Here is an 11,029-nt window from a genome sequence, read left to right as displayed (position 1 = left end):
ACATTACACCACACACAAAGATATTGTAATTATTATTATTATTATTATTATTATTATTATTATTATTATTATTATTATTGGAGTTTAGAATTTATATACTATCATATTAACGAAAATAATTAAATTTTAATATTTATGACGATGGTCGTAAGAAACAAATTTCTCATTTATTTTTGTCAAAAACATGAATGAATGAATTTATCCGATTGATCAAATCAGTCCGTGCAAGACATTCTTGTGACCAATTCAATTCGATCATTTTAAAATATGAAATTTGTGTGTTATATATTCCATAGAGATAAAAAAAAATTAAATAAAGCAACGACTTTGTGCACATCTATTGATCCATCAATTAAATTCCATCACTATCTTTCCTTTTCGTTTATCAAGCATATGTATTAAAATTTATCTATTAAATATAATTCTTTTTTAAAAAAAATATAATTGAAAGTTAGACATAATAATAATAATAATAATAATAATAATAATAATAATAATAATAATAATAATAATAATAATAATAATAATAATATGTTAATAATTTGTTAACTAATTTTTAGAATGAATTCAATGACATAAGTACATTACTTATATATATATATATATATATATATATATATATATATATATATATATTAAGTATATTTAATCTTAATCATTTAAATAAATTCAATAACTATAAATACTTTCTCACATTTTCATATAAATCCAGAATCTAATATATATATATATATATATATAGAAAAAAAAAGTTAGCATTATTTTTATTATGTTTAAAGTTAGGTGAAAATTCAGGTAACGTAAAGTTGATATTCAGAGCTGTTAGATGAAAATTTAGTCAAATCAGTTAAATTATTTAACGGTTTTCAAATATCAATTTTACGTGAAGTCGACTGTACCTGAATTTCTACTTTAAAGTTATCAATCGTGCAATACACGTGCTGCGTTAAAAAATTATAAATAATAAATCAACAATGAAAGCATAGCTCTACTTTTTTTGGATAATCATGCTTGTCATGCTATTCAATAGTATATATAAACACATTTGTAGATTAAATGATTTTAATTACCTTAAAAAATTCACAATTTAACCTAATTAACAAAAATTATACAAGATATAAAATTTAGAATAAATCCTTCAATATAACCTAGCTGGTTATATTTCTCTAAAAGACAGCATGATTATGATTCCTAATAAAAGAGAAATGTACACCTAATTTCTAATTTTGTGAATTTTCTCCATCAAATATAAATGGAAGCTACATATTTTTTTAAAGGAGATATTATTCACCCAATCAAAATGCCATGGTTCAGCCTTTGGGACCAATAATCCAAAAAATGACAAAATGTGTGTTTTTCTCCTTTCTAAAAGCATCATTAACACGCAAAATAAAAATAAAAATAAAAATAAAATTAGTCCAATAATGAGAGGAAACATGATTCATCATGAATGGGAAAAGGACACATTATTGATTGACCCACCAGCTAGCAATAGCAATGACTTGTTGACTTCAAGGGTTGACTTGACCCAAAACCATTAAAAACGTTATGGTTTTATTATCCAAAAGACTTTATAAGCTTATAAAAAGGGGTAAGGAAGTTTCATTGTAAGTAACAAGAACAAACATAGAATATGAAAATATATAAAAATATACAAAAATATTATTTGTATACTAAAATTAGATACTACTATATTTGTATATAAATATATATAATTTAATTTATTTTTAATATATATTTATATTTTAATATGTATTTTATATTAATGGTTGATTTTGATAATTAATTTTAGTGTTCACGTAGCATAATTCTAAAAAGATACACTAGTTTTTTTTATAAAATTTAAGTTGTGTGATTTTTATATATTTTTTATAAAATATAACAATAAAATTATTATAAGAATATATGATAGAATTAACGAAAGTTATGTCTAATATAGTAATATCGGTTAATGTTTAAACGCTTCTAGTGTAATTTACTATAAAAAATAAAAAATATATAAACTATTTACATAAATATTTGAGAACATCATTGTGTATATATTTCTCAATTTATAGAGTCTTTGCCGTGTTAAGACTTCATAAAGAATGAGTCAATTTATTGTATAATTATTTACACACCCTTTTTTGTTATCAATAAAGAAGGTTTTTTTTATGAAATTAATAAAATTATGCTATATAAATGCAGCCAAATTAAGTTTCACTTTAACTTTATTGATGAATGTACTTTTTTTTTATTTGTGAGTTTTTTTTTTAATTTGTGGCGGTTTAAATCATTAAAAAAAGTTTAGTTATTCTAAAAACTCTTAAAATTTAAAGTGTCATGAGTTTTTTATGGTAATTTTTAACAGCCGTCATAACTCCATTCATATTAATTAATATCTAATCAAGTCTTATTATTATGTATTTTTTTAAAATATTTTTTTTCATAAAATAGTATGCATAGAAATTAGAGATTTTTTTTTATGATAACACTTTTTTTTCGATCGGTAGTTACAGACTCTCGATTTCGAAGAGAAGAAAAGCACTCAGTACTTGCACAACAACTAACAAACGATAAATTACAATGATTTACGAAAAAACTAATAACAAGCTAAAAGATAACAAACTCAAATATAAAAACAACCAAAACAAAACAGAAGACAAAGCACCTCTTAAAATTCCTTTTTTCGATAAAAACAAATATCCTCAACCCCATCAGAGAAACTAAAATATAAAAAACATGAATCAACTGAAAAAAAATTTTTTATTTTAGTATTAAAGAGTGAATAGAGTTTTGCGTTAATATTATAAAAAATTAGACTTTATAATGTTCTGAGATATTATTCTGTACAAGTACAATACACAGAATATGTATTGCACTGACAATACACAATTTGTGTATGTACGATACGCAGTTCATGTATTATAATTTAATATTAAAATAATACAATACGCAATTTGTATATTATCTTTATAAATGAAAAAAAAAAATTTGATCGGATAATCTGCACTCTGCAAATTCCACAATCTCCATAATTTTGCAAAACACCAAAATTTCCAATATTAAAAGATTACACCAATTCTCTAATATCTAAAAAAATGAACCACCAAAAGACACAGATATACCAAGAGACACAAACAAGAGCTATACGTTAAAATTTTTAAATTTTATAAAATTAAGATATAAATTCTTCCGTCAAAAATCTCTCAATATAATAATTTGTTTTTAAAAACAAAAATATCCTACACAAAATTTCTTAAAAATCTATTTGAATATGCACTCTTACAAAACTTTAGGTTTGTGATGCTTTGATTATTATATTATAGGGAGTTCCAAAAATAGCTAATAGTGTTTGGTACTATAACACAAGTAAAAGGTTCATTTTAGAATGTCCCTTGAGATGAAACTACCAACAACATCCCAACATATTGTGGTTATTGTTTGGTTTACACTCTACACTTTAATTAATAATGTTAATGTGAAAGTCCCAAAAATGGAGGCTACTACACACCAAATGAATACTACTGAAACGTGAAAACTCACCACCGTGTAGCCACACCATAAATAAAAACATATGTATACTTTGATTAATGTAATATAATAATTTTGAAAGGTTAGATAATATTTCTTTTCCTAGAAACCTACGAATTTTATAAATTTGTTTTTTGTAATATAAATAAATAAATAATTGTGAGTTAGAAAGAAAAAAAATGAAATTAATCCCTACTATTATAACACATACAAATTAACTTCACACTTATTATTCGTAAACTAGTTTAATTTTACTTACATTTAAACATTTTTAGACAATAATCAAAAGAATATTTTCTTTTAAACAAAAACAAAAAGTCATAATTCAAAGTCATTCCATTGTTGTCAATACCATAAGAACCAAGAGAACGATAGTAAACTAAAAAAACAAAAAAGTTCAATCAATATTTCGGCCTCTCATTAAAAGAAAGGATGAATACTTATTTCGGTTTTTGATAATTTTTTTAAAAATTATGAGTCTTTTATTTAAAAATAATTTTTTATTTTTTATTTTGTGAGACTAATTAATTTTTTTGTTAATAATTTTTTTTAAATTAATAAAACATACTTAGGTAACATGTTAATTAATTGAATAATACTACTATATATTATTAAATAAATTTTTAAATTTAACTGGGAGACTCCGGCACTTGCCCCACTACTATATGCATTGGTCCCTTTCTCTGCATATTGGACAAATTGATCTCAAATAAATTTTGTTATTGAATAATTAGATTCCAAAAAAAATCACACAAATTAATTCTCTTTTAAAATTATAAAAAAATTAATCTGTCTAACAAAATTAATTTTTAAAAAACTAAAAAAAACAAAAATTATTAAAAAAACCAATAAATGTGATCGAAAATTTGTTGATGATCAACTTGCTAATTACTCCAAAATAAAATAAAATAAAATAAAAAACCTTTGAATTGGTAAACTCCCCGGAGAGCTGGTGGAAAATTCAGTCCAAAGAGGGACCCATCAGCAAAAAATTCCACACGCTTTTAGCACCTTATAATGTTTATAAACAACCATTAAACAAACACATTAAAAAAATTAAAAAACACCATTCTCTTCTTCTTCTTCCACTTCAATGGCTTCCCAAAATCCTATCTTCTTCTTTCTCTTTCTCTTGTTATTCTTCTTCTCCTCTTCAATAATCAAAGCCAAGCTTGATCTCCACCCTTCAGACCTCACCGCCTTTAGAACCCTCCAAAGAGACCTTGGTCTCAATGCACTTTTAGTCAACGGTCAACGCTTCCACCCATGCACCATCGAAGGTGTGTTCTGCGAGAGAAGGCTCTCCACCAACGACACCGCCACAGCCACCTACGTCCTCCGCATCACGCGCCTTCTTTTCACCTCCAAGAATCTCAATGGAACCCTCTCTTCCGCCATTGGACACCTCACTGAACTTAAAGAACTCTCTCTATCTGATAACCACCTCGTTGACCGCATCCCAAACTCCATAGTCAACCTCAAGAAGCTCGAAATCCTCGACCTCCGTGGCAACGGCTTCTCCGGCGAAGTCCCGCCTCGCCTTTCTTCCCTTGCAAGGCTCCGAGTCCTCGACGTCTCCTCCAACAAACTCTCCGGCAACCTCAACTTCCTCAAGTATTTTCCGAACCTGGAAAAGCTAAACGTCGCCGACAACCTCTTTGTTGGTCGTGTCCCGGTTTCTGTTCGCTCGTTTCGGAACCTCAGACACTTCAACTTCTCCGGCAACAGTTTCCTCGAAGGCTCGACGCCGATTGTTCCACGACGCTTCATCTTCGCCGAGGACGACGGAGAGAGCAACGACGGCATAACCGCTCTCGCGCCATCTCCGAGATCAAACAAAAGGAGGAGGAGGAGCTACTTTCCCAGCGCTTCTTCTCCGGCTCCCGGACCGGCACCTCACCACCACCACCACAACAATCACAGGAGAAAGATTCTGGGATGGATCCTCGGTTTTCTGGCCGGAGCATTTGCAGGAATAATATCCGGTTTCATATTCTCATTGCTTTACAAACTGACAAAGGCATTACTGAAAAGAGGAGGCAAAGGCGCTGGCCCTGATATCTTCAGCCCTCTGATCAAGAAAGCCGAGGATTTGGCATTCTTGGAGAAAGAAGATGGTTTGGCGAACTTGGAACTCATCGGAAAAGGTGGCTCCGGCGAGGTTTACAAGGCGGAGTTACCAGGAAGCGACGGAAAAATGATTGCCATAAAAAAAATCATACAACCACCGAAGGATGCGAGTGAAATGGCGGAAGAAGAGAGCAGAGATTTGCATAAAAAGATGAGACAAATCCGGTCGGAAATCAACACAGTCGGCCATATCAGACACCGGAATCTGTTACCCCTTCTTGCTCATGTTTCCCGCCCTGATTCTCACCTCTTGATTTATGAATACATGAAGAATGGAAGCTTGCAAGATTTGTTACACAGAATTCAAGAGGGAAATCAGGAACTGGACTGGTTATCAAGGCACAAGATCGCCATTGGAGTAGCTTCTGGACTTGAGTACCTTCACATGAGTCATAGTCCAAGAATCATTCATAGAGATCTCAAACCAGGAAACATTCTTCTTGATGATGATATGGAAGCTAGGATCTCCGATTTCGGTCTTGCAAAAGCAATGCCTGATGCTCAAACTCACATTACTACTTCCAAAGTTGCGGGTACAGTTGGTTACATTGCACCAGAGTATCACCAGATTCTTAAATTCACTGATAAGTGTGACATTTTCAGCTTTGGGGTGGTGCTTGGAGTTTTAGTGACCGGAAAACTTCCCTCTGATGACTTCTTCCAACACACGGATGAGATGAGTATAGTGAAATGGATGAGGAAGGTTATCATCTCGGAGAATCCAAAGGAAGCCATTGATGAGAAGCTTCGTGGGAATGGTTTTGAGGAGCAAATGCTTCTTGTTCTTAAGATTGCATGCTTTTGCACTATGGATGATCCTAAGGAGAGACCTAATAGCAAGGATGTTAGGTGTATGTTAACTCAAATCAAGCATTGATGACATGAATCTCTCTTAAATAAAGTGAAAAAGAAACAAAGGACTAGATTCTCTCTATTTCTAATGTATTATAATATGTTTGGGTAAAATTGTATTTTTCTAGCAAGTGTAATGAACAAATATAATGATAGTGTTTTCTTTATAACATAATGTTAATAAACTAGCATTGTGATTGTGAGCCTAATTGTTTAATGTGATATATAGTATGAATAAGCAAGGTGGCAAGAATTGGACCTGTCATTGAATCTGTTAAATAATTGGTTTAATGATTTAATTAGAGTTGAATTGTGATTAATTTGGTTTAATTAAATAAAAAATAAAATTTAAAATTTGATAATTTTAATTTTTATGTAATAAATTATTTATAATTTATTATTAAAAGTTCATAAACAATTTTAAATATCAAAATTTATAGTTAAAAAAAATCAAAATGCATATAAATGACAAACACAAAATATTCTACCTTAAAAAATAATATTAAACAAATAAATTTTCAATTAAACAAAGACACTACTCATCAGAAATCATAATCATCATTAAGTGTTTCAATATCTCCATGTACAAGTAATTTAAAATCATAGTCTTTAGAAGTACTACAAAAAATATTTAAAAATTCAATTACAACATCAGACATATATATCCACTTTAACTTATATATCTCCTCCATCTAATAAAATAAAAAAAATTTTAATAAGAAATCAAAATTAACAACATATATCTTTTTGGAATGAAACAGAGTTTATTATGTCACTCACCATCAGAATACAAAGGCATAGCATTAGCATTATCAGTGTATATTAAACTTTCAATGTCATAAACATCTCCATTAATAAATTCAGAATCATCTTCATTTGCCATTACCTAAAACTCTACCGTGTTAATGCTTTAAATATCAATTGGATCATAATTCTTCTTTTGATGCAACTTAGATTGAAGCCGTACGCTATAAGTCACATAAATAATGTCACTTAGCCTTTGTTACTCTAACAAGTTCCTCCTTTTTGAATGGATTTGTTCAAAACGACTCCAGTTCCTTTCACATCCAGATAAAAAAGATGTTTGATGAAAAAGGCAAATTGTCATTTTTTACAAATTAGAAATTCTCCCACCATGTAGCTTCCACCATTTACCTATATATATATATATATATATATATATATATATATATATATATATATATATATATATATATATCAAATACTGTTTAATATTTATCACTTAACATATTAAACTTTCAAACTAAATTGAGAAAATAAAATAACTTACCAGTTCAAGTTTTGTTGCCACTCTCTTGACACTTTTTTTCCCAAAATTTTTTTTATAATTTGGGTACAATTGTTTCTCTTGCATTGCGATAACTGAGTCATTGCAACGTGTTCTAACATCAAGCAAATCAAGTAAAGATTTCAAGATATTTGTCTTTTCAACCAAACTCTCACTATAGAAAAAGACTGAATTTAAAAAGTACGCCGCCGCATAGAGATCGCGCTTCAAATGCTTATCCCACTGCATTTTCAAGATACTATGACATATAAGTATTTTTTCGATTTCTAAACATTGTCTTGATAGCATTTTTGGCTCTTTGCATACCTTTATACATGTATCCCAAAGAGAGTTTTTCATTAGTATCAACAATCTTCAACAACTTAATAAGAGGACCAACAATTTTCGCAGTGATAACACAATCTTGCCAAAACTTACTATCCAAGACAATTGAACTAACAATCTTCCTATTAGCACTTTTGGCTAATTTATGAGAAGTGAAATATTTGTTCATCATCAATGCTTGCAAATCTTCCCTGTGATCATATATACTTTTCAAAATAATAAAAATAGTGGCAAAACGTGTGACTTCTGGTCGAACAATTTTTTTCCAAATTTTTCTTTTTCTAAGCCATGACAAGAAGATCATATGATTGTATATAAACACAGTCACTTTTAAAGCACAGAAAGCAAGGTAAGCTATGTGAAATCAAGTCCAATTGCAGTAATACCATCGAATGCAGGTTGAAAGTAAGGTGATTGAATTGCATTAAAAGAAATACGTGCATCAACGATCCATTTAGCAAGTCCTGACTTAGCCTTGTGCACAATTTTAATTTTTTACTGGCCAAAACACTTTTTAAAGTCGGTTGAGACTCTGGAGTAGTTCTTTCTTTGAAATAACTTTTTGTGTAGCAATAATAGCTTTTTTTTGTCTTCCATTGTTGTAGAAACAGCAAGTTGTACATGATTAGATGATTCAGACTCTTGTGCTTGTATTTAACATTATAAGACTCCTCTTCAAATTTTTTTTCATCTTATTTTTTATTTTCCATCAGAAGCCTTTTGAATTGAAGTTCAACCTTTTCAGTAACTTTGTTACATACTTTAATTTGTCCAGAAATTTTTGCAAGGTAATATTTCATTCTATATATACCCCCTCCATTATAAGTATTCAAACAAAAGATATATGTATATGCTCTTTGTGATTTTTGTTATACTTCACAGTAAAATATTCTCAAGTTGGGTAAGATTTTTCTCGAGAGAAAGCTGTTTGAGATTCTTGGATGGCATTATTTTGTAGTTGTTGATCACTTTGCGGTTGTTCCATCTAAGTTATATACAATATACAAATTACAAATTACATATAGCAAAATAAAAACTCAGCCATTACAATAATTATAACAAAATTTAGAATGACAAAAATTCAGAATCCAAAATTATATCAATCCATATAGCATTTAAAATTCAGAATTATATTCAACAAAATTTAATATAGCATTCAAAATCCAGAATCCAAAATTGTATCAATTTTATATAGCATTCAAAATTCAGAATCTAAAATTACAGAATGATTAATTCGTATAATTAACAAAATAAAAAAATTAAAAAGCAAAAAAACTCTGCATCAAGCCATCAATTCATACCATTAATAAAATAAAAAAATTAACTGAATTCAAATCAGTGAACTAAATTCCTCACTGCAGCAACCAGCAATTCATATAGTTATTTAATAAGATAAAAAAATTAATTGGAAAATATGAACTCACCGCAAGAGAGTAGAGAAGGCCTAGAGTTCACGGCAACAGAATAGATGTCCGACGATGACGCTGACAAAATCTTCAAACCGTGATTCCGATGATCAGGACGACTAGATGACGATGTCGTTGACAACTCTTTGATCCGCGATGGCAAATTTCTTCTGTCTGCTGACAGCAGCTTCGATCCGACGTCGATTGTGGTAGGGACGATGGAATTCGTTGGAGGAAGACTGGAAGAGGAAATTAGGGTTGAGGAGGTGTGGTGAGTGGCTCTTCGAAAATGGGTCTGGTGGGTCAGCTATGTGGGTGGTAATTAATAAAGATTTTTTTCGGCATCAAAATGACGCCATTTTAGTGGATATTGAAAAATCGGAACTTTAAAAAACCTGGCTGGTTTGGCCGGTTTGTCGGTTAACTACCAGCTCGAACGATTTTTTACCATTTTTTGCAAAATAGTTTTGGGGTCAATCGAATCGGCCAGATAACTGGTTTCTGATTAATCCGATCAAACCAACCGATTCAGTCAAATACGGTTCACGGTTAACTATTTGTTTATTGAATGGTGAACTCCAATGAGTTAGAAATTCGTTGGATCCGACCTACAAATATTTGTAAGTATGAATCCTTCAAAAATAGGGTTAACTACCAATTGACCAATTCAGTATTTGAAAGATTCAGTCGCTAATAGAAAGATTCTTGAAAAATAATATCAAAAAATAGTTTTTGAATGATTTGAAAATACGACAAAAAAATAGTTACTTGATCTAATTTCATAAATTTATCATGTTAGCCACCAATTAGGACTACTAGGTGTCTATTGTGGTGTTACTTAATGTGTCACATCAATTAACTTTGATACTATTAGCAATGGAAGTGATAGAAAGATTAAAATTACTAACTTAAAATTTTTTTAAGGACGAATTTGATTAAAAAAATTAATTGGGGACTAATTTGGAGAATGAGTGAATTTTTGAGGACTAATTTGACCATTTACTCATATTATATTTTTATAAGTAACAAAAAAAACTTTTATATTTTGATTATGGGTTATTCATTAGCTCTAATTTTTTGTGACAATATTTGAATGAATATTTAGAAGGTGCACAAAAAAAAATTTGGAACAAAATTTGATTTCTAGATTTTTCTTTTTATTTTTCAAAAAAATGTGGTCATTAACAATAATTTTTTAAAAATTTTTACTTGACAAAAATTTATCAAATTTTAAAGATGAAAAAATCTTATTTTTCTAATAATTATTACAAAAATTTGTATCAAAATTTGATCTCTAAAATTATTTTTTAGAATATATATTTAATATTTAGTTCTTTTGTAGTGTTTTTAAATTTTTCGAAAACTTATTTATTGTTAGCGTCTTTAAAATTCGTTTTATCAGTGATACAAATTTTTTAATATCATTTTAGTAGTTTCCTCTAAAATAATGTATGTATAAGTATTATTATTAAATTTAGTGTCTAAACAAAAATCT

At 29.2% G+C, this 11,029-nt stretch overlaps 1 protein-coding gene across 1 annotated transcript; it reads left to right on the top strand.

Annotated features, from left to right (window-relative positions):
- Window positions 1–4,552: 4,552 nt before the first annotated feature.
- On the top strand, window positions 4,553–6,704 carry LOC112790409 (leucine-rich repeat receptor-like serine/threonine/tyrosine-protein kinase SOBIR1). The gene has a single exon (XM_025832795.3). It carries the CDS (start codon window positions 4,607–4,609, stop codon window positions 6,518–6,520), a length of 1,914 nt encoding a protein of 637 aa, XP_025688580.1. The 5' UTR covers window positions 4,553–4,606; the 3' UTR covers window positions 6,521–6,704.
- Window positions 6,705–11,029: the final 4,325 nt, after the last annotated feature.

This window comes from Arachis hypogaea, chromosome 3, assembly GCF_003086295.3.
Source record: "Arachis hypogaea cultivar Tifrunner chromosome 3, arahy.Tifrunner.gnm2.J5K5, whole genome shotgun sequence".
Lineage (NCBI taxonomy): Eukaryota > Viridiplantae > Streptophyta > Magnoliopsida > Fabales > Fabaceae > Arachis > Arachis hypogaea.
Note: the sequence above shows the minus strand (reverse complement) of the source record. Positions and strands in the feature narration are given on the sequence as shown.

Bases quoted from the DNA above. Each gene is read 5' to 3' on its own strand.
- LOC112790409 (XM_025832795.3), top strand. From the start codon at position 4,607: ATGGCTTCCCAAAATCCTATCTTCTTCTTTCTCTTTCTCTTGTTATTC.